The 25,360-nt window shown below is 39.8% G+C and overlaps 1 protein-coding gene across 5 annotated transcripts in view; it reads right to left on the bottom strand.

Annotated features, from left to right (window-relative positions):
- Window positions 1–25,360, bottom strand: part of arhgef25a (Rho guanine nucleotide exchange factor (GEF) 25a) — a 175,217-nt gene that overhangs the window by 31,873 nt on the left and 117,984 nt on the right. For all 5 annotated transcript variants that reach the window (XM_061903368.1, XM_061903367.1, XM_061903369.1 and 2 more), the window contains one exon: window positions 1,689–1,822. In XM_061903368.1, coding sequence (XP_061759352.1) covers window positions 1,689–1,822 — 134 coding nt within the window. The remainder of the gene's footprint in view (window positions 1–1,688; window positions 1,823–25,360) is intronic.

Here is a 25,360-nt window from a genome sequence, read left to right as displayed (position 1 = left end):
AGTGTTGACAGCTAGATTTTTTGTGGACATGTTCCATAAATATTGATGTTAAAGATTTCTTTGTTGTGAAGAAATGTTTAGAATTAAGTTCATGAATCCAGATGGATCTCTATTACAATCCCCAAAGAGGGCACTTTAAGTTGATGATTACTTCTATGTGTAGAAATCTTTATTTATAACTGAATCACTTGTTTATTTCTCAACAAGTTTTTAGTTATTTTTATATCTTTTTTTCCAAATAGTTCAAGAAAGATCACTACAAATGAGCAATATTTTGCACTGTTATACATTTTAAAAAATCAAAAACTGATGACATAGTGCTGTATTTTACTTCTTTATTTCATTTTTTTAACCAAAAATGCTTTGCTCTGATTAAGGGGTACTTGAATTAAAAACATATTTGTGATGACTCTTATTCAGCATGGTAATGCCGGCGTTGTTTTCCCAAGGATGCGTCGAAGCGATGAACACAACAAGGTAAATTAAAGGGTATTTATTTAATAATAAAAGGCTATGAACAAAAACACTGGTGTAAAGAGAAAAGGTAAACAAAAGACGCTAGCGTGAAAGCTAGGATAAAACACAAGGAAAACTAAAACTTGGTACGAGGACACAAAAGAGTAAACAAAAACATTCAGCATGAAAGCTGGAAAATAAAGTGGCTTAGCGTGAGAGCTAGCGAGAAAATACATACATAGAATGATGAGAGTTGTCACTGTTGCGCGTGGGCAAATTAGTATCCGAGAATGAGTGAACAGAAAAGGTGAGCTTAAATAGGAGGGTGATAATTATTAGCAGGTGTGCGGGGCGAGACTAGCAGGTGGACTGATGAGTGACCATGGTGACAAAGCAAACAGGAAATAAGGAGTCGGAGAAATATACAAAATAGAAAAATAAATAGTGTAGATCTGAGCAGCAGATCGCAACAATATTCACAGGGGTTACATCACTGAAAAAAGGTTGAGAACCACTGATGTAGACCACATGAAAGTGTTTTACATGTCGGTTAGGATCATGTAAAACAATAATCATTCCATGTAAAATGTGTTATGTGTTCATATTTTTGGGTGTATGGAACATAATAATTAAATTGACATTGTTTCTTAGGGTAAAAATGTGTTCCGGTTCTTCTATAAGATTTTATTTTTGTTTGACTCTACTGTAGATATGAACTCTGACTAGTACCCATCCCACGTCAGATCTGATTCAATTCTTAGTTGGAAAAAATATAAGTGCATAATTAAAAAGTATGAAGTTATAATATCCCAAGAATAAAGTTGTAATGTAGCAATTGTGCAATGTGGCGTATTAGCAGTAACACATATCGCTATCTGAATCAAATATAAGACATGTCCAGGTATGACACCTGTGTTTGTTCATTCATAGGAAATGTACTATGGTAATAGTCCATTACTCCAGCCATACTTTGGTATATCACAGTGTTCACAAACTTTGCACTGGTCAAATAATCCAGAGTTTAGGTGTTAAGCATGTTCATAGCATGAGTGCACCCTTACTGTATGTACACAGCTTTAATGTTACACACATTGAACTAAAGGTAAAGTACAAAGCAGCAACACCATACTAAAGTGCATTTGTTGTGGAAAATATGCACATTATATTTCATAATGGACATTGTAGTCCCTCCAAATAAAGTATTGTTGCACACTTTTCAACAGAATACCTACAAGCTTTTTTCCAAGGCGCTCCTCCGCTCCTCCTCAGTGTCAGCTGCTGAAGACCATTGGCTGCAGGTGTCATCCATCAGGATAGAGGCGCTGTCGTCTGCTACAACAGAGGTGGACTGAGTGTCCAGAGTGTCCTGAGGACATAAAAGTAGCGCACCAAAATTATTGCAGATCATGTAAAAAATAATGAGCTTGAGTAGAGATAAAGAGGAGAAGGTGTTTGATAATGACACAGGTTGCTAAGGAGATGAGAGACAGGGAAGATACATGAGGTATTGAATGATAAGAAGACCAGATTGAGATTGTCACTGTGATAGATCAGATGACTTCAGCCCCAGCGAGATGGATGGAGAGATGAGGAGATAAGCATGAAAAGTTACTTGTGTATCTACAGCAGCTGACACATGTTGGCTCAGAGGATGAGCCATATAATTGCAGCAGAGCTGTTCTGATTCATAACTTAATGTATCACCTCATAAATGTTATTTTCTTGTTTACCATCTGACAATTCCATCCTAATTTGATACATGGAAAGTATTATCTTATTTATGATACAACATTTATTAACCCCGTTTCCATATGAGTTGGGAAATTGTGTTAGATGTAAACATAAACGGAATTCAATGATTTGCAAATCATTTTCAACCCATATTCAGTTGAATATGCTACAAACACAACATATTTGATGTTCAAACTCATAAACATTTTTTTTTGTTGCTAATAATCATTAACTTTAAAATTTGATGCCAGCAACACGTGACAAAGAAGTTGGGAAAGGTGGCAATAGATACTGACAAAGTTGAGAAATACTCATTAAAAACTTATTTGGAACATCCCACAGGTGTGCAGGCTAATTGGGAACAGGTGGGTGCCATGATTGGGTATAAAAGCAGCTTCCATGAAATGCTAAGTAATTCACAAACAAGGATGGGGCGAGGGTCACCAATTTGTAAGCAAATTGTCGAACAGTTTTAGAACAACATTTCTCAACGAGCTATTGCAAGGAATTTAGGGATTTTACCATCTACGGTCCGTAAAATAATTAAAAGGTTCAGCGAATCTGGAAAAATCACTACACGTAAGCGATGATATTATGCACCTTTGAACCCTCAGGCGGTACTGCATCAAAAACCGACATCAGTGTGTAAAGGATATCACCACATGTGCTCAGGAACACTTCATAAAACCACTGTCAGTAACTACAGTTGGTTGCTGCATCTGTAAGTGCAAGTTAAAACTGTGCTATGCAAAGCAAAACCCATTTATCAACAACACCAAGGAACGCCGATGGCTTCGCTGGGCCCGAGGTCACCTAAGATGGACTGATGCAAAGTCGAAAAGTGTTCTGTGGTCTGACGAGTCCACATTTCAAATTATATTTGGAAACTGTGGAAGTGGTGTCCTCTGGAACAAAGACAAAAATAACCATCCTGATTGTTATTGGCGCAAAGTTCAAAAGCCAGCATCTGTGATGGTATGGGGGTGTATTAGTGCCCAAGGCATGAGTAACTTACACATCTGTGAAGGCACCATTAATGCTGAATGGTCCATACAGGTTTTGGCGTAACATATGTTGTCATCCAAGCAACGTTATCATGGATGTCCCTGCTTATTTCAGCAAATAAATGCCAAGCCACGTGTTACAACAGCGTGGCTTCGTAGTAAAAGATTGCGGGTACTTTCCTGGCCCGCCTGCAGTCCAGACCTTTCTCCCATCGAAAATGTGTGGCGCATTATGAAGCGTAAAATACGACAGCGGAGACTCCGGACTGTTGAACGACTAAAGCCCTACATACAAACCCTGTTTCCATATGAGTTGGGAAATTGTTGTAGATGTAAATATAAACGGAACACAATGATTTGGAAATCCTTTTCAACCCATATTCAATTGAATGCACTAAAAAGATAAGATATTTGATGTTCAAACTCATAACTTTATTTTCTTTTGCAAATAATAATTAACGTAGAATTTCATGGCTGCTAAATGTGCCAAAGTAGTTGGGAAAGGGCATGTTCACCACTGTGTTACATCACCTTTTCTTTTAACAACACTCAATAAACGTTTGGGAACTGAGGAAACTAATTGTTGAAGCTTTGAAAGTGGAATTCTTTCCCATTCTTGTTTTATGTGGAGCTTCAGTCGTTCAACAGTCCGGGGTCTCCGCTGTCGTATTTTACGCTTCATAATGCGCCACCCACTTTCAATGGGAGACAGGTCTGGACTGCAGGCGGGCCAGGAAAGTACCCACACTCTTTTTTTACGAAGCCACGCTGTTGTAATACTTGTCTTGCTGAAATAAGCAGGGGCGTCCGTGATAATGTTGCTTGGATGACAAAATATGTTGCTCCAAAACCTGTATGGACCTTTCAACATTAATGGTGCCTTCACAGATGTGTAAGTTACCCATGCCTTGGGCACTAATGCACCCCCATACCATCACAGATGCTGGCTTTTGAACTTTGCGCCTATAACATTCCGAATGGTTATGTTCCTCTTTGTTCTGGAGGACACCAGGTCCCCTGTTTCCAAATATAATTTGAAATGTGGACTTGACAGACCACAGAACTTTTGTCCACTTTGCATCAGTCCATCTTAGATGATCTTGGGAGCACAGCCAAGCCGGCGGCGTTTCAAGATATTGTTGATAAATGGGTTTGGCTTTGCATAGAAGAGTTTTAACTTGCTCTTACAGATGTCGCGACCAACTGTAGTTACTGACACTGGTTTTATGAAGTGTTCCTGAGTCCATGTGGTGATATCCTTTATACACTGATGTCGGTTTTTGATGCAGTACCCCCGAGGGATCAAAAGTCCATAATATCATCGCTTACGTGCAGTGATTTCTCCAGATTCTCTGAACTTTTTGATGATATTATTGACTGTAGATGGCAAAATCCCTAAATTCCTTGCAATAGCTCGTTGAGAAATGATGTTCTAAAACTGTTCAACAATTTGCTTACAAAGTGGTGACCCTCACCCCATCCTTGTTTGTGAATTACTTAGCATTTCATGGAAGCTGCTTTTATACACAATTATGGCACCCAACTGTTCCCAATTAGCCTGCACACCTGTGGGATGTTCCATATAAGTTTTTGATGAGCATTACTCAACTTTTTCAGTATTTATTGCCACCTTTCCCAACTTCTTTGTCACGTGTTGCTGGAATCAAATTCCAAAGTTAATGATTATTTGCAAAAAAAAAAAAATCTTTATCAGTTTGAACATCAAATATGTTGTCTTTGTAGCATATTCAACTGAATATGGGTTTAAAAGGATTTGCAAATCATTGTATTCCGTTTATATTTTCATCCAACACAATTTCCCAACTCATATGGAAACGGGGTTTGTAAAACAAGAATGAGAAAGAATTCCACTTTCAAAGCGTATACAATTAGTTTCTCGTCATCTATCCCCAAACGTTTATTGAATGTTGTTAAAAGAAAAGGTGATGTAACACAGTGGTGAACATGCCCTTTCCCAACTACTTTGGCACATGTTGCAGCCATGAAATTCTAAGTTAATTAATGTTTGCAAAAAAAAATAAAGTTTATGAGTTTGAACATCAAATTACAATTTTCTGGAGCAGTCATTGTATATGTTGCAACTAAACATGTTTCTAAAATCTGTGCCAAATCAATACCTCACACATGCAGCTTGTTTTTATAACTTAGTTGTCTCAAACAGAACAGATATGACACAGATCCTATTACAATCATTCCTGTATTTTTAGACACTGGCTTATTTCCTCTCCCTTGATGTTGTCCATCTAAATGTTGTCTGTCCGCACCTAAAGCCCTGTGACGCATAGTCCAAGTCAAGCAGATCCTAACATTAAATAAACACAGTAACTTGCACACACACAAGCACACACACACACGCACACAAACACACACACACACACGCACGCACGCACACACACAAACACACACACACACACACACACACACACACATGAACATACACTTTTAAGGCACAGAAGTGAAGATCAAGGTGGACAAAAACAGCATTTAGCTAGCGGACGGTATGGCAAACTATAATGATGAGAATCCAGAACGTAGAGAACCTCTAACTTTCATTTACTTAAAATAAAATAATGATTAACACTATTAGCACTCTTTGGGGGCAGCACGGTGGGACAGGGGTTAGTGCATGTGCCTCACGATACGAAGCTCCTGAGTAGTCCTGAGTTCAATCCCGGACTCGGGATCTTTCTGTGTGGAGTTTGCATGTTCTCCCCGTGACTGCGTGGGTTCCCTCCGGGTACTCCGGCTTCCTCCCACCTCCAAAAACATGCACCTGGGGATAAGTTGACTGGCAACACTAAAATTGGCCTTAGTGTGTGAATGTGAGTGTGAATGTTGTCTGTCTATCTTTGTTGGCCCTCTGATAAGGTGTCGAATGCAGCTGAAATGGGCTCCAGCACCCCCCGCGACCCCAAAAGGGACAAGCGGTAGAAAATGGATGGACGGAGCACTCTTTGGTTCAAACCATTTTCGGCCTACAACTTGTTCTTTAGTGGCTCACGACTTATTCTATAAATAATATTGGTTGTTTTTAAATGAGAAATAATTTACACTAGTTTGCTTTGTCACCGATAACACAAAGCTCATATAACTTATGACACAGTATATTGACCTACATGGGGATTGTTTTTAGCATCTTTAATGCACAAAATGTGCCATTGGCCACACATCTTTTAATTTTTCTATATGCTTTATATTTGTTCTTCATTTGATAATTGTTTTATTGCAGAATCACTTCCCACAAGATATGTATGTTTTAATATCTAATCCTAAAAACAACTAAACACGAAAGCTAAGCAGTTTTATGTATTTTATAAGGATGAATTTTCTGGTGAACAGTCACAGAAACATGTGTTTTCTTCTTGCGTTCACCCGATTAAAGGAGAGCTACTGTACCTAAAATGTCTAACATACATTGTTACAATGTTGGATGCTTGTGTCAAACAATGCCAAAGCATCAACTAATGAGGTTCATGCTTTTGAGTGTGAGCAGTGTTGGTCATCTTATCTTTAAAAAGTTATTAGTTGCAGTTATAAATTACCTCTTCCAAAAAGTAATTCATCGTAAGAGTATTTAGTCACTCAGCAAAGTAACTGCGACGTTATTTTTCTTTTTTCTTGTCTTTATATAATATGTGCTATAAGATCTTTAACGTCAAAGATGTTTATATTAACTGACTTGAAACATAAAAACACTAAATACAGTATTTTCAAACATTTGGCATATATCACAGTGTGCCATATGATATGCATAGAAATAAACATCTATAAAAAATAAATAAAAAACTCTGTAAAGTAACAAAATTAAATATTGTACAAATCCCAATGCGGTACCTAAAATGTAAACTTAGGTGAAAAGGAAGGTTTGGTGGTGCAATTCTCTGTACTTGTTTACCAAAATACAGCCAGAAAGAACATTAGATAAAACTCTTACCATGTTCTGGGCAAATAAATTATATGCATTCAAGTGAAACGTTTAAACGCCTTCTATTTGCTTTTAAATGTCTAAACAACCTCACGCCAACATATCTCTCCGACCTCCTTCAGCCTTACTGCCCCACTCGATCCCTAAGATCAGCCGATCAGCTGCTACTGACGGTCCCTGACACAAGGCTGAAGCTTAGAGATGATAGAGCTTTCGCTGCTGCTGCTCCCAAGCACTGTAACGACCTACCTCTGAGTATTAGACAAGCCTCCTCTCTTCCTGTTTTTAAATCTCTCTTAAAAACATACTTTTATTCCTTGGCTTTTAACACTAAGTGATATCCATCCTGCAATGGCGCCCCATTATAAACCTGCTGTGAACCTGTTTTTATGTTTTATTTATTTTTTTTTTATCATGTTCTGTTTGTGTTGTGTTGTTTGCTCGGTCCTCGTATTATCTTTTAACCTGCCCATTGTACAGCACTTTGGCTACCCCTGTGGTAAATTTTAAATGTGCTTTATAAATAAAGTTGATTTGATTTGATTTGATTAGGGACGGCGTGGCGCAGTGGGGAGAGTGGCCGTGCGCAACCCGAGCGTCCCTGGTTCAATTCCCACCTAGTACCAACCTCGTCACGTCCGTTGTGTCCTGAGCAAGACACTTCACCCTTGCTCCTGATGGGTGCTGGTTGGCGCCTTGCATGGCAGCTCCCTCCATCAGTGTGTGAATGTGTGTGTGAATGGGTAAATGTGGAAGTAGTGTCAAAGCGCTTTGAGTACCTTGAAGGTAGAAAAGCGCTATACAAGTACAACCCATTTATTTATTTATCATTTATTTGAATTACATTCTGACAAAAAAAAATTGCATTTGTGTGCAAATATTGGAATCTTGTCTTAAGCTAATTTTATCAATGTAAATGATTAATCACCTGTGATAAATCATGATTAATCCAAATTTCAAAATTTGATGATTTTGATTACATTTTTTAAATTGGCTGCATTTGGGTTTGGGGTTGTGTTAGTAGCAGCCGCAAGTGTCATGTTATGTTATGTTTGCATGTGTTATTGATGTGAGGTGCGATTTTAGTTGCTTAAGGCCGGCGTGGATAAATGCCTTTTTCCAGGACATAGCGTGCATGTTACATAAACATTCTGGCCTTTAATTTCAATGAGAGAAAACTGGTGCCCGTACTTGCAGTTTGAGAACGCTACCTTTGAATGTCCCTGTCATCGCAATTATCGCGGGTCTTGTTATGTGTCTGTCATGGAGTGCAGCAAGACAGCGTGTTAGCGTGGGCAGGTCATGATCCGCCTACCCAGCCAATCATTATCATCAGCACATTTACAACAGTGTCGTCATCCCCACCCCTTCTCTCTGCATGCAGCTGATATGTGGCCGAAAAATGTAGCCAAAACTGGACTACGAGCCACGTCACATTCTCAGCAACTGTAAAGGCATTGCAACAAAGTAAAGACTAATTAATTAGATTACTCGTTGCTGAAAAAAAATATGCCGTTCGTAAAGCCGTTACATTCTAACGCCGTTATTGCAAACACTGGCTTTGGATGCCTTCGAACGCTGTGTTTTGCTTTGTTTTTTCTTTAATAGTGGGCACACTGTGACATTACAGTGTGTGGGAATCCTAGTAAACAGTATTTTTTCTCTGCCTGCCTTGCTCGTCATCTATCCCCATTGCTCGTCATCTATCCCCAGCTATCTGATTCGAGATTGTTGGCTGCTGCCTGCAGCCTCGCATGTCATTCCTTATCGTCTCATGCCCTCCCCACTGCTCTGAAAAAACTTTCAGTGTTTATTTTTATTTGACATTTTACACAGGACTGTTTAGTCAATTTTGGACTTTATGAAGTTGGATTTGTCTCTAAACTCAGTTGAAAAAGCGGCGACTTTGGGACATTACTAAATGGTATGAGTAGGAATAATTTTTATTATTTTCATCTACTCATGGCAACACCGACATGCAGTGAAATAAATGATGTTACCATCAGCAGATTTTCCATATTTTCATGAATGAATGTTTTTCATTTTATTTTAAATTTCTTGGCGGATATTCTTGGCCGAAATATGTGGAACTACATTTTTTTGCTTGCAGCTTAACCTTTTAAGGCCCAAGCTGTTTGTTTACATGCTTTTTTTATTTCTCTTTGCTATTTGGGCTTATTGGACCCTAATTACAAACCCCGTTTCCATATCAATCAATCAATCAATCAATCAATGTTTATTTATATAGCCCTAAATCACTAGTGTCTCAAAGGGCAGCACAAACCACAACGACATCCTCGGTAGAACCCACATAAGGGCAAGTAAAACTCACCACAGTGGGATGTCGGTGACAGTGACAATGATGACTATGAGAAACTTTAGAGAGGACCGCATATGTGAACCCGAACGGAAAACGCTCTATAGGCCGCAGACTTTTTTTGGGATTTGGTAATCACTAATAAGCGGGAGTCCTTTGAACGCAGATTTCTTGCTGGGACATATGGTACAATACAATCGGTAAGATAGGCTGGAGCTAGACCGTGTAGTATTTTATACGTAAGTAGTAAAACCTTAAAGTCACATCTTAAGTGTACAGGAAGCCAGTGCAGGTGAGCCAGTATAGGCGTAAAATGATCAAACTTTCTTGTTCTTGTCAAAAGTCCAGCAGCCGCATTTTGTACCAACTGTAATCTTTTAATGCTAGACATGGGGAGACCCGAAAATAATACGTTACAGTAATCGAGACGAGACGTAACAAACGCATGGATAGTGGACAAAATGGAGCAAATTTTAGCGATATTACGGGGATGAAAGAAGGCCGTTTTAGTAACATTCTTAATGTGTGACTCAAACGAGAGAGTTGGGTCAAAGATGATACCCAGATTCTATACCGAGTCGCCTTTGTTTAATTGTTTGGTTGTCAAATGTTAAAGTTGTATTATTAAATAGAGGTCGGTGTCCAGCAGGACCGATAATCAGCATTTCCGTTTTTTTGGCGTTGAGTTGCAAAAAATTAGCGGACATCCATTGTTTAATTTCATTAAGACACGCCTCCAGCTGACTACAACCCGGCGTGTTGGTCAGCTTTAGGGGCATGTAGAGTTGGGTGTCATCAGCATAACAGTGAAAGCTAACACCGTATTTGCGTATGATGTCACCTAGCGGCAGCATGTAGTTGCTGAAGAGTGCAGGGCCAAGGACCGAACCCTGGGGAACTATACACGTTACCTTAACATAGTCCGAGGTCACATTGTTATGGGAGACACACTGCATCCTGTCAGTAAGATAGAAGTTAAACCAAGACAGGGCTAAGTCTGACGTACCAATTTGTGTTTTGATACGCTCTGATAAAATATTATGATCGACGGTATCGAAAGCAGCGCTAAGATCGAGGAGCAGCAACATAGATGACGCATCACAATCCATCGTTAGCAATAGATCATTAGTCATTTTTGCGAGGACTGTCTCCACACAGTGATTTGCCCTGAAACCCAATTGAAAGAATTCACATAGATTGTTAGACGCTAAGTGTTCATTTAGCTGTTCTGCAAGAATTTTTTCGAGGATTTTTGAAATAAAGGGAAGGTGAGACACCGGTCGGTAGTTTACCATGAGGTCAGGGTCGAGGTTAGGTCTTTTAAGGAGAGGATGAATAACCACTTTTTTGAATGCTAGGGGAACAGTGCCAGGGTAAAGTGATAAGTTTATCATATTTAGCACTGATGGATCTAATAATACAAAGAGCTCCTTGATAAGTTTCCCAAAAGGTGGGTCAAGTAAACATGTTGTTTGTTTTATTCCATTTACACGTTGTAACAATTCCTCTAATGTTATTTCATCAAAACAAGAGAAACTATTTTGGAAGGCAGTATCCGCCGTATATACAGTCGTATCTGTGTTAATAGAACCCAGTTTTAGCTGGGACACATTGTCTTTAATCTCCTTTCTAATAAGATCAATTTTCTTATTAAAGAATTTCATAAAGTCATCTGCCGAGTGGGTGGAGCTACTGGAAGGTGTCCATTGTTGGGTTAGCTATGCTACTGTACTAAACAAAAATTTAGGATCGTTTTTATTAAGGTGGATGAGATTTGAGTAATATTTAGCTTTAGCTAAGGTAACCATGCGTTTATAAGTTATTAAGGTGGACGAGATTTCAGTAATATTTAGCTTTAGCTAAGGTAAGCACGCGTTTATAAGTTATTAAACTATTACTCCATGCTTGATGGTAAACCTCAAGTTTAGTCGCCCGCCATTTGCGTTCCAGCTTTCTACTTGATAATTTCTGAGCTGTAGTTTCTTCTGTAAACCATGGCGTATGCCTTTTTGGAGCCTTTTTTAACTTCAGCGGTGCTATACTATCAATGGTTTCGCGCAGGGCGTAGTTAAAGTTGTTAGTGAGGTTATCAATAGAGCCCACATATTTTGGGAATGGTGCCATTACCGAGGGCAGTAGGCCAGCAAGAGTTGTCGTTGTGGCAGCATTAATGTTGCGGCTGCTATAGCCGTTATTATTATTATTAGCTTGCCGAACATGAGTCTGAACCTCAAATTTTATAAGGTAATGATCAGACATTACTTTAGTATACGGGTGTATCATAACTTTGGAAACAGTGATACCCCTGACAAGCACTAGGTCTATCGTATTACCGTTGCAATGCATGGGTTCATTTATTAATTGTTGTATGACCACAGCTATCAATTATAGTCTGGAGCGCCATGCATGGTGGGTCCGATGGGGTATTCATATGGATATTAAAGTCCCCAATTATAATTAAATTATTGGCGTGCGTCACTAGATCAGCAGCAAACTCTGAGAATTAATTGATAAAGTCCGAATAGGGCCCTGGGGGGCGGTTGACAACTGCCAGGTGTAGAGGCAGCGGTGTGACAGACCTCATGGTAAGCACCTCAAAAGATTTATATTTATTATTTATGGTAGGTGAGGACTAAGGTTAAAGTTTTCGTTGTATATTAGTGCGACCCCCCTACCCCTTTAAAGGGAACGGGCATTATACGCATTCGTATAGTTAGGAGGAGATGCCTCATTTAGCGCAAAAAAATCGTCTGGTTTAAGCGATGATATTAAGATTGTTGTCTCTAATGACCTCATTAACTAATAACGTTTTGGGAGACAATGATCTTATGTTTAAAAAGCCCATATTATAGGTAGTGGGCTGTTTTAAGGAGTTTTTGATCAAATTATCCGTAGTAGCAATATTAATAATGTTGCGTTTATTATGCGTAGTGCACTTAAAATAATTATGACCATATCTAGGAATTGATATGATGGGAATTTTCCAATTGTTTGCTTGGTGCTGCGATAAACTGAACGCATCATAATTTGCCACCTCAGTAGAACGCATGTCCAACTCTGACACAGTCATAGCAGAAAAAACTTCTAACTTAACTGACTCCTCACCCAGACTAGCAGGCTCACGTCTTCCATTTAAATCCAGCTTCAGGATGGAAGGAAGCGGTGTTCTGTGGGGATTAGCCTTTTGCTTTATTGTTAACTCCGCTCGACATCCGCGTTTCTGCTTACGATCACACCGCTTGCGTGTCTGCCGTAGACGGTCCCCGCTGGTACTATACTCCGCTGCGTCAAAGGTCGCTGGATGTAGACGGCAAATTATTCCCATGCTAGCGAGGTGGTCCAACGTACATGCATCTTTGAGTTGGAAAATTGTGTTGGATGTAAATATAAACGGAATACAATGATTTGCAAATAATTTTCAGCCCATATTCACTGGAATGCACTACAAAGACGACATATTTGATGTTCAAACTGATAAACATTTTGTTTTTGCAAATAATAATTAACTTTAGAATTTGATGCCAGCAACACGTGACAAAGAAGTTGGGAAAGGTGGCAATAAATACTGGAAAGGTTGAGGAATGCTCATAAAAAACTTATTTGGAACATCCCACAGGTGTGCAGGCTAATTGGGAACAGGTGGGTGCCATGATTGGGCATAAAAACAGCTTCCAAAAAATGATCAGTCTTTCACAAGAAAGGATGGGGCGAGGTACACCCCTTTGTCCACAACTCCGTGAGCAAATAGTCAAACAGTTAAAGAACAACGTTTCTCGAAGTGCAATTGCAAGAAATTTAGGGATTTTAACATTTAAGGTCCATTATATCATCAAAAGGTTCAGAAAATCTGGAGAAATCACTCCACGTAAGCGGCATGGCCGGAAACCAACATTGAATGATTGTGACCTTCGATCCCTCAGACGGCACTGTATCAAAAACCGACATCAATCTCTAAAGGATGTCACCTTATAGGCTCAGGAACACTTCAGAAAACCACTGTCACTAAATACAGTTTGTCGCCACATCTGTAAGTGCAAGTTAAAGCTCTACTATGCAAAGCGAAAGCCATTTATCAACAACATCCAGAAACGCTGCCGGCTTCTCTGAGCCCGAGATCATCTAAGATGGACTGATGCAAACTGGAAAAGTTTTCTGTGGTCTGACGAGTCCACGTTTCAAATAGTTTTTGGAAATATTTGACATTGTGTCATCCGGACCAAAGGGGAAGTGAACCATCCAGACTGTTATTGACGCAAATTTCAAAAGCCAGCATCTGTGATGGTATGGGGGTGCATTAGTGCCCAAGGCATGGGTAACTTACACATCTGTGAAGGCACCATTAATGCTGAAAGGTACATACAGGTTTTGGAAAAACATATGCTGCCATCTAAGCACCTTCTTTTTCATGGATGCCCTTGCTTATTTCAGCAAGACAATGCCAATCCACATTCAGCATGTGTTACAACAGCGTGGCTTCGTAAAAAAAAGAGTGCGGGTACTTTCTTGGCCCGCCTGCAGTCCAGACCTGTCTCCCATGGAAAATGTGCGGCGCATTATGAAGCGTAAAATACGACAGCGGAGACCCCGGACTGAAGTTCCACATAAAACAAGAATGGGAAAGAATTCTACTTTCAAAGCTTCAATAATTAGTTTCCTCAGTTCCCAAACGTTTATTGAGTGTTGTTAAAAGAAAAGGTGATGTAACACAGTGGTGAACATGCCCTTTCCCAATTACTTTGGCACGTGTTGCAGCCATGAAATTCTAAGTTAATTATTATTTGCAAAAAAAATATAAAGTTTATGAGTTTGAACATCAAATATTTTGTCTTTGTTGTGCATTCAATTGAATATGGGTTGAAAAGGATTTGCAAATCATCGTATTCCATTTATATTTACATCCAACACAATTTCCCAACTTTTATGGAAACAGGGTTTGTAGAATAAAAACTAAAAATCATCTTTTTATATGATGTCCATAAGTACACAAGCGTGTACTTCATGTGTAGTGACATGCAAATTCTTATTTTTACACTTTTTTTTTTTCAAAATTCCTTTGTATGTTTTACTCTTCTGACACCACCAGATAGCAGTATAAGTGTCCATATTTCGGCAAAAGACCCCAATTCAGTAGTGTACACAATACTGGAAATAAGAGCTAAAAGGTACTGTCCACGCACATGGCCACTAAGGCCTATATTAAGGGGAAAACTTCTTGCCGAGAAGCATCTCTGGTCTCAAAAACTCTTAATTTGGGGTCCTCTTAAGTTGATGTACCATTATATTGTTTATGAAGTTTATTTTTGATGGTCTAAAACAATGGCGGTGTTCATCTTACATTGAACAAATATAAATAAATATATATATATATATATATATATATATATAACACGTTCTCAAGCAATGGCAATAAAAACTTTTCTGATTCTGATTATATATATATATATATATATATATATATATATATATATATATATATATATGTGTATATATATGTAAATATATATATACATTATATATATATATATATATATATATATATATATATATATATATATTATATATATGTGTGGGAAAAAATATATTCGAATACGAATCGAATCAAATGCATTGTGTGTTTCAGAATCAATTGTCATTTTTTTAAAATCGATTTTATTTTTTTATTTTTTTTTTTTATTTTTTTTTTTTTATCAATCCAACAAACCAATACACAGCAATACCATAACAATTTAATCCAATTCCAAAACCAAACTTGACCCGGCAACACTCAGAACTGCAATAAACAGAGCAATTGAAAAGACACAAACAATATACAGAACAAACCAAAAGTAGTGAAACAAAAATGAATATTATCAACAACAGTATCAATATTAGTTATAATTTCAGCATAGCAGTGATTAAAAATCCCCCATTGACATTATCATTAGACATTTATAAAAAAAAAAAAAGAACAATAGTGTCACAGTGGTTTACACTTGCATCGCATCTCATAAGCTTGACAACACACTGTGTCCAATATTTTCACAAAGATAAAATAAGTCATATTTTTGGTTCGTTTAATAGTTAAAACAAATTTAAATTATTGCAATCAGTTGATAAAACATTGTCCTTTACAATTATAAAAGCTTTTTTTTTTTTTTAATCTACTACTCTGCTGGCATGTTAGCAGACTGGGGTAGATCCTGCTGAAATCCTATGTATTGAATTAATACAGAATCGTTTTGAATCAGAAAAATATCGTTTTTGAATCAAGAATCCAATCGAATCGAAAAAATCGATATATTACCGAATCGTGACCCCAATAATCGATATGGAATCGAATTGTGGGACACCCAAAGATTCGCAGCCCTAATATAAATTTATATATTATATTCATCCACCCATTGTCTTCCGCTTATTCCCTATGGAGTCGCGGGGGGCGCTGGTGCCTATCCCAGCTATATATATATACAGTATATATATATATATATATATATATATATATATATATATATATATATATATATAGTCCTGTCCAGCTACTAAGGCAAAACCTATTGTTGATGTAAAAGCCTATATTTGCTGTACAGATTTACTTTACAAAAGAGAAGTGTGGGATACTTCTCTTGTTGCCTCATTTGTATTTGACTTTATATTAATATTTGGCACAGCTGTACCGGAGCAGGAGGGGATAGAAAGAAAAAAAAAGGAAGATGGAGGGGGAAATTGCGGGGACAAGAAGGGAATAAGACAGAGAGACAACAACAGCAACCCAAACAACAATAACAATCATAACAACACAACAGCATCTGTAAATACGATATGTACAAATATGATAGTAAAAGTTAAAGCAGAGAAGCAGTTAGTGAAGTAAATATTAACACAGACATGACAATGAACATTATTACACTACAAATGGAGCAATACAATGCCAATATAAATAGTACTACTTATAATGTAATCCCAATAAGTACTTCTACGATCAACAATACAATTGTTTCAAATGCAACAATACATGTATGTAATGTTAACATGAAATAAAAAAAAAAGCAGATAAATGGAGGGGAAGAAAGAGAAGCGAACTGTCTTAACCTTGTAGATTTTTATAGTATCAATAGGTTAAGTTTTGACAGTGTACTTACTGTGTGTTATCCAGTTTCCCCCCTGGGAGCAACATTAGTATATGTTTGAAGAAACGTGATTATATGTGTGACTGTATGTATGCATACAGTATGTGCTTGTATATGTACAGTATGTATATATGTATGTTTCTACAGGGAATGTACAATGTACAGTATGTAATGTATATTTGGAAAAGAAACATTCTGATCCTTTTGGGGAGGGTGAGGTGAGGAGGGTTTCATTTGCAAGAACGCCTCAACACACAAACGGTTTGCAGACATCCTCAGAAAGCAAGTTATAAAAGAGACTATGGATCAAAATGTATGCAATATTTATTAATATTGATAATAATGTGTTATATTTTTATGGCACTTTTCAAGACACTCAAAGTGTGTCACAGAGAACTGAGAACCCATTATTCATTTACTACACAGTCACTCCACATTCACACATGGCGGTGTAAAGATACATTTACATTTACATTTACACCAAAAGCATGTCCAATACATATATCATCTAGACCACAAGGAAGTGGGTTGAATGCAGATCCAAACAATTAACATAAATAACATACGTTGTTTTAGTGTGTTTGTTTGTAGGAGAGAAAGTGGCATCGGTGTTCATTTTGACAGCAGTTTTTTAATTTAGTTTTAGTGACAGTCTTTTTGACAAAAAAATAGTTTAGCTTTAGACGGATGTTAGTCATTTTAATTGATTTAGTTTTAGTCTATTTTTTGGAGCACCTTTTCTTAGACTATCTGCAAACCATTTAACACAAACGCATACCATCTTATGGTCAGGATTGATGTAATTAGTATTTTTTGCTACAAAGGTCAATGCCAATAAATATCTTTCAGGCATGTTTTTTTACTATGTCTCTGGCAAAGCAGGTATGTACAGTATGTGTGTTGTGAAACACAGTTATGATGCATGCCTTCATCATATTTTTTTAATGAACGCGGGAGAATCAGAAGCAGGAAATGCCAATTTTGTATGTGACGCTGCAAATTTAATCCATCCATCCTGTCGTTTACTCGCTTGTCCCTCTCAGGGTTGTAAGGGTGGGCTGGAGCCTCTCATTTGTTAATAAATGACCGCATCAAATAAATAAATAAAGAGGAAACCCTGCATCCACTTCCTTGGTAAAAGTTCCATGCCTTGATTTGCCATTACATAAACGATTTCTTGAGGCAGACAAAATTATTTAATATTTTTTTGTAAAGTAGAAATTCAGTAGAAATAGCTTTAACTTACAGTTGTGTAGATGCCATGATAGATGACTTGCCTGTTGATGGCCTCATGTTATCAAAAATAAAATGTGTCCGCTTTACTTTTTCCCAGGTGTAAACATATTACAATATGGAACAAGTTAAATCCTTACATTTTTGTTTTGGCGGTAAGAAATACAAGGAAACGCATCTGATTGGCTCTCCTAATGCATGCCGCTCCATCTTTCACATGTACGCTGTTAATCTACAAGACGAAATTAACGATGAATTGATTTTGTTTCTGTCGAAATTTTCGTTTCCTTTTAAATCCTTGAGTGATATGTAATTTTCAAAACTATTTAGTCATCTTACTTTTGTCAGGGTAAGATAAGTTGTAGACATTAACTACAGACGAATATTAATAATCAACAAAATTAAAATTGCGTGGTAGAGGAGTAGAGCAAGAGAATCCCTAGAGACCCTGACTCCACAGGCCCGTTTTGCCCCACTAAGAGCGCTTCGGCCTGGTTGACAGGTCAGCCTTGCTCGCTAAACACATCCAGATGTTCTGTGGCAAACCCCAAAGGAAGAATTATCTCCTTCTCCCTCTGGTGCGTGTTTTATTTTCCAACTGAGAAGCCCATTAAACGTAGTGGTACATCTCTACAAGTCCATTGTTGTGTATTGGCATTTCCCTGCCTTTTCCTTTTTTTATGGTGTCGGTTTTTCTTCAGTAATTAGTCCCCAGCGAGGCACACCTGCAACTAATCCCTACTGAGGTGTATTTAAGATCGTCACCGACAGCTGGGGCCTCCCGGTGATTTTCTCCTGTACCTTCTACATGCAGACGCCCGTTTTACCTCATCAGCCTCGGTATGTTGTTTTCCCTTATTCCTGCAATTCCTCACCTCTTTGTGTTTACTTCCTAGCCTCCCAGAGGTTCAGAGGATTTTTGTGTTGGACCTTTTGTGCTCAAATGCGCCCAGGCCTATTCCCCTGCCGACCACTGAGAGACCTGTTTGTGTTTTTTTATTCCATGGTGTGCACTTCTGCCCCCATCGCCTTTTGTTGCACTTTTTGGACTTATTAAATTCTTCTTTTATTATAATTCTACCTGGCCTCCCGTCTCTGCATCCCGGGGTCACCCCCACTTGACCCAATCCTAACATCTATGAAGCAAACTTAAACTTAACCATAAGAGTGTCCAAATGTTGAAGTTTCATATAAAAACAAAGATCTCCCCCTCAAGTTGTAGTGACGGCCGCCTGATGTACTGCATGGCTTATAAATGATGTGGTGGTAGCTGGCGTCTCCTTAAATGTCCAGCACACATCAGACTCAGGATGCATTCACAATGAGGAGGAACAGTTTGTTTCACATGCTCTCATTATGTCAACATCTAGAAAAATTAATTTGAACAGCTTTGTAGCTGACACTCCCTGGAAGCCAAAGACCACTGATGATATCGCACTATATCAGTGCCGCTTATTTACTTTCAGTATGTTCCTACTCTTTGATAAAGAACAAAACAACACCGCATTGGGTTGTAGGAGTGTGTTTTTGATGTGGGTCAAGACGACTGTACAGCCTATCCCATCCAGGCCAACAGTTTGGATACACCTTCTCATTCAATGTGTTTTCTTTATTTTCATGACTAGTTACATTGTAGATTGTCACTGAAGGCATCAAAACTATGAATGAACACATGTGGAATTATGTTTTATCAAAAAAAGGTGAAATAACTAAACACATGTTTTATATTCTAGTTTTTTTTTTAAATAGCCACCCTTTGCTCTGATTACTGTTTCGCACACTCTTTGCATTTTCTAGATGAGCTTCAAGAGGTAGTCACCTGAAATGGTTTTTCAACAGTCTTGAAAGAGTTAGCTCATTGAGAGAATGCCAAAAGTGTGCAAAGTAGTAATCAGAGCAAAGGGTCGCTATTTTGAAGAAACTAGAGTTAAACACGTTTTCAGTTATTTCACCTAAGGTGGGAGCAAACGAGCGTCATTTTGCGCCTTCCTTACGATGTCTACAGGTCTAAGTTGAATTTTATATACTTCTCTCTTTATGACCACAACCTTCTATTATACCAGTGAGAGGTATGATTTACTGTATAATCTAGTACAAACTTTTACCAATTCAGAGGCAATGCAGCAGCAGCAGCAGCTTAGTGTGTCAATAGCTGCAGTATGTAATTACCTCAGTGTTCAGCGCGCCATGTTACTTAAATTAGTTCCTCGGCGTTCGCTGTTATACATGATTAATACGCAGATCACGGCATCTAAATAGACTATTGTTGGTGGGTTTTAGATGTTTTTTAGAGGGCTTTGTAGGGGGAATAGATGAATCCCATACGCTACATTGTTAGCCATCTACTATGAGACGTATGTTATAGTTTGGACTTCAGAAAAGAGAGAAAAAACGTGTTTTCTTGTCTCATATCGGGATTGTGAATGATTGGCAAATTTCCACAAAAAATGCAGTTCTCCTTTAAACCGGGTAGTTACCTGAAAGGCGGCACAAGTTTTTATACGGTCAGTGATCAGGTGAATGCATACACTAGTGCAAAGATGAGTGAGGAGACTAACTGCCATGCTTGCTGGCAAATTTCGATTCCAAATACACCTAGTTGGGACATTAGATTAAATTGTAATCAAGTTTTGAGCAAACAAATGATATGCATTTAGGTAAAACTTGTTTTAAGTGTTCCTGGATGATAATCTGAAGAAAAAATTGCATTTGTGCCAAATGTTTAGGTCGTTGACACATTAATTTGAATTATACAAGCAAGTATTAACCTGTGGTTAATCATGATTAACTCAAATAGAAAGTCTAATTAATCAAATTTAAAAATGAATCATTTCACAGCACTAGTATCAACACAGCACTTCATTTTTATTGCTAAATATATTTTTTGTTTAATTTTTGAGAGAAAAACATGTAGTACAGGCAATTGCATATTGTTACGGCTCAGACCCTTGCAAACGGCGCTCATCCGCCTGTGCGCTCCAGTGAGCGCACCTCGGGACACGCCCAGGGACACGCCCAGGGACACGCCACGCGCATCTCTGCTCTGCAGCGGCCACCAGCTGTTTTCATTCACCGACAATCACCATACCTGCGAGTAATGAGGGACCTGCCTTCATAAGCTGGCACAACTTGGCATGCCGGCGCCGGAGTATAGCCTTCTGTACCTTCCCTGTGTCCATCCTCTAGTCACACTGTGTGTCGTGTGCTTCCGTATCTTTCCTGTCTTCCTCGTGCTTTCTGGTTTTTGACTCCTCGTTCGCCCCGGACAACAACGACTCGCTCTGCCTCTCGACCCCGCTTCCGCCCATGGACTACCCTGCCTGTCTTGCCCTTGTGGGACTGCACCGCTTCTCTCAACACGCACCTCCAACACTTAAGGTAAAATCCCTCCAGTTAAATCCTGCACATAGCCTTACACCATACATACTCTTCGATCTCGTTCACACTCCATTTCCCTAATTATATTATTGTCACCCCCTTAGTTAAATCATAACACATATCTTCTTAATGTCACTATTACCTGGTTATGTTACAAGATATTCCAAACATTTTTTGGGGTTATTAAATTATCTTTTTTCACCTTGACACTATGACTTCAAGATTCAGGTCTTTTAAACGTAAATTTGGAATTTTGCAAGCAATTATTAACCTGGGGTTAAACATGAATAACTCAAACACAAAGTTTGATTAATCCAATTTAAAAATTAATCATTTCACAGCACGAGTATCAATACAGCACTTCATTGTTATTGCTAAATATATTTTTTGTTTAAATTTTGAGAGAAAAACATGTAGTACAGGCAATTGCATATATTCTTAAAGGCCTACTGAAAAGAGATTTTCTTATTTAAACGGGGTTAGCAGGTCCATTCTATGTTTCATACTTGATTACAGTTCGAGATGCCACCTCAGTAGAAGCATTTAAGTCTCACCTTAAAACTCATTTGTATACTCTAGCCTTTAAATAGACTCCCTTTTTAACCAGTTGATCTGCCGTTTCTTTTCTTTTTCTCCTATGTCCCACTCTCCCTTGTGGAGGGGGTCCGGTCCGATCCGGTGGCCATGTACTGCTTGCCTGTGTATCGGCTGGGGACATCTCTGCGCTGCTGATCCGCCTCCGCTTGGGATGTTTTCCTGCGGGCTCCGCTGTGAACGGGACTCTCTCTGCTGTGTTGGATCCGCTTTGGACTGGACTCTCGCGACTGTGTTGGATCCATTATGGATTTAACTTTCACAGTATCATGTTAGACCCGCTCGACATCCATTGCTTTCGTCCTCTCCAAGGTTCTCATAGTCATCATTGTCACCGACGTCCCACTGGGTGTGAGTTTTCATTGCCCTTATGTGGGCCTACCGAGGATGTTGTAGTGGTTTGTGTTGTGGTTTGTGCAGCTCTTTGAGACAATAGTGATTTAGGGCTATATAAGTAAACATTGATTGATTGATTGATAATCTCGCGATATTGCCATATTTTTGCTGAAAGGATTTAGTAGAGAACATCCACGATAAAGTTCGCAACTGTCGGTGGTAAGAGAAATGTCCTGCCTCTACCGGAAGTCGCAGACGATGACGTCACATGTTTGATGGCTCCTCACATATTCACATTGATTTTAATGGGAGCCTCCAACAAAAAGTGCTATTCGGACCGAGAAAACGACAATTTCCCCATTAATTTGAGCAAGGATGAAAGATTCGTGTTTGAGGATATTGATAGCGAAGGAATAGAAAAAAAAACAACAAAAAAGTTAAAAAAAAAAAAAAAACATGATTACATTGGGACGGATTCCGATGTTTTTAGACACATTTACTAGGTTAATTCTGGGAAATCCCTTATCTTTCTATTGTGTTGCTAGTGTATTTGTGAGTTAAATAGTACCTGATAGTCGGAAGGGTCTCTCCATGGACGGCACAAGCTCAGCTTTTCTCCGGTAAGAACTGACTTTTTAACCACAATTTTCTCACCGAAACCTGCTGGTTGACATGTGGTCGGGATCCATGTCCGCATGACCGCGCTCTGATCCATAGTAAAGTTTCACCTCAAGGAATTTTAAACAAGGACTCACTGTGTGTTTGTGTTGCTAAAGGCTAAAGCTTCCCAACTCCATCTTTCTACTGTGACTTCTCCAATGTTAATTGAACAAATTGCGAAAGATTCAGCAACACAGATGTCCAAAAAACTGTATAATTATGCCGTTAAAGCAGACGACTTTTACCTGTGTGTGTGTGTGTGTGCAGCGCTCATACTTCCTAAAAACCTGTGACGTCTTGCGTCCACATCATCATTACCCGACGTTTCGAAGATGAAACTCCCGGGAAATTTAAAATTGTTATTTAGTAAACTAAAAAGGCCGTATTGGCATGTGTTGCAATGTTAATATTTCATCATTGATATATAAACTATCAGACTGCGTGGTGGGTAGTAGTGGGTTTCAGTAGGCCTTTAATGTTACTATTACCTGGTCATGCTACAAAAAAAATCCAAACATTTTGTGGGGTTATCAAATTATCTTTTTTCACCTTGACTTGTGACTTCAAGGCGGGTTATCAATAATAATAAAATGCTTATGTAATGCTGTAATAATGAGGCATTAATCATGAGCTATTTATACATTCATGAACATATAAATTGACTGTTACAAGCGACCCTCTGAGGGCAGCCATAACGACAATGTAGTCCTCAAAGAATTCGACTTTGATGACCCTGTAATGTGTCACTTTTCATGTTGCATACCATCCATCCATCCATCCATCCATCATCTTCCGCTTATCCGAGGTCGGGTCGCGGGGGGAACAGCCTAAGCAGGGAAACCCAGACTTCCCTCTCCCCAGCCACTTCGTCTAGCTCTTCCCGGGGGATCCCGAGGCGTTCCCAGGCCAGCCGGGAGACATAGTCTTCCCAACGTGTCCTAGGTCTTCCCCGTGGCCTCCTACCGGTTGGACGTGCCCTAAACACCTCCCTAGGGAGGCGTTCGGGTGGCATCCTAACCAGATGCCCGAACCACCTCATCTGGCTCCTCTCGATGTGAAGGAGCAGCGGCTTTACTTTGAGTTCCTCCCGGATGGCAGAGCTTCTCACCCTATCTCTAAGGGAGAGACCCGCCACACGGCGGAGGAAACTCATTTCGGCCGCTTGTACCCGTGATCTTATCCTTTCGGTCATGACCCAAAGCTCATGACCATAGGTGAGGATGGGAACGTAGATCGACCGGTAAATTGAGAGCTTTGCCTTCCGGCTCAGCTCCTTCTTCACCACAACGGACCGGTACAACGTCCGCATTACTGAAGACGCCGCACCGATCCGCCTGTCGATCTCACGATCCACTCTTCCCTCACTCGTGAACAAGACTCCTAGGTACTTGAACTCCTCCACTTGGGGCAGGGTCTCCTCCCCAACCCGGAGATGGCACTCCACCCTTTTCCGGGCGAGAACCATGGACTCGGACTTGGAGGTGCTGATTCTCATTCCGGTCGCTTCACACTCGGCTGCGAAACGATCCAGCGAGAGCTGAAGATCCCGGTCAGATGAAGCCATCAGGACCACATCATCTGCAAAAAGCAGAGACCTGATCCTGCGGTTACCAAACCGGAACCCCTCAACGCCTTGACTGCGCCTAGAAATTCTGTCCATAAAAGTTATGAACAGAATCGGTGACAAAGGACAGCCTTGGCGGAGTCCAACCCTCACTGGAAATGTGTTCGACTTACTGCCGGCAATGCGGACCAAGCTCTGGCACTGATCGTACAGGGAACGGACCGCCACAATAAGACAGTCCGATACCCCATACTCTCTGAGCACTCCCCACAGGACTTCCCGAGGGACACGGTCGAATGCCTTCTCCAAGTCCACAAAGCACATGTAGACTGGTTGGGCAAACTCCCATGCACCCTCAAGAACCCTGCCGAGAGTATAGAGCTGGTCCACAGTTCCACGACCAGGACGAAAACCACACTGTTCCTCCAGAATCCGAGGTTCGACTATCCGACGTAGCCTCCTCTCCAGTACACCTGAATAAACCTTACCGGGAAGGCTGAGGAGTGTGATCCCACGATAGTTGGAACACACCCTCCGGTCCCCCTTCTTAAAGAGAGGAACCACCACCCCGGTCTGCCAATCCAGAGGTACCGCCCCCGATGTCCACGCGATGCTGCAAAGTCTTGTCAACCAAGACAGCCCCACAGCATCCAGAGCCTTAAGGAACTCCGGGCGGATCTCGTCCACCCCTGGGGCCTTGCCACCGAGGAGCTTTTTAACTACCTCAGCGACCTCAGCCCCAGAAATCGGAGAGACCACCACAGATTCCCCAGGCACTGCTTTCTCATAGGAAGACGTGTTGGTGGGATTGAGGAGGTCTTCGAAGTATTCCTTCCACCTATCCACAACATCCGCAGTCGTGGTCAGCAGAACACCATCCGCACCATACACGGTGTTGATAGTGCACTGCTTCCCCTTCCTGAGGCGGCGGACGGTGGTCCAGAATCGCTTCGAAGCCGTCCGGAAGTCGTTTTCCATGGCTTCCCCGAACTCTTCCCATGTCCGAGTTTTTGCCTCCGCGACCGCTGAAGCTGC

Source organism: Nerophis ophidion, linkage group LG06 (genome assembly GCF_033978795.1).
Source record: "Nerophis ophidion isolate RoL-2023_Sa linkage group LG06, RoL_Noph_v1.0, whole genome shotgun sequence".
NCBI classification, from domain to species: Eukaryota; Metazoa; Chordata; class Actinopteri; order Syngnathiformes; family Syngnathidae; genus Nerophis; species Nerophis ophidion.
Note: the sequence above shows the minus strand (reverse complement) of the source record. Positions and strands in the feature narration are given on the sequence as shown.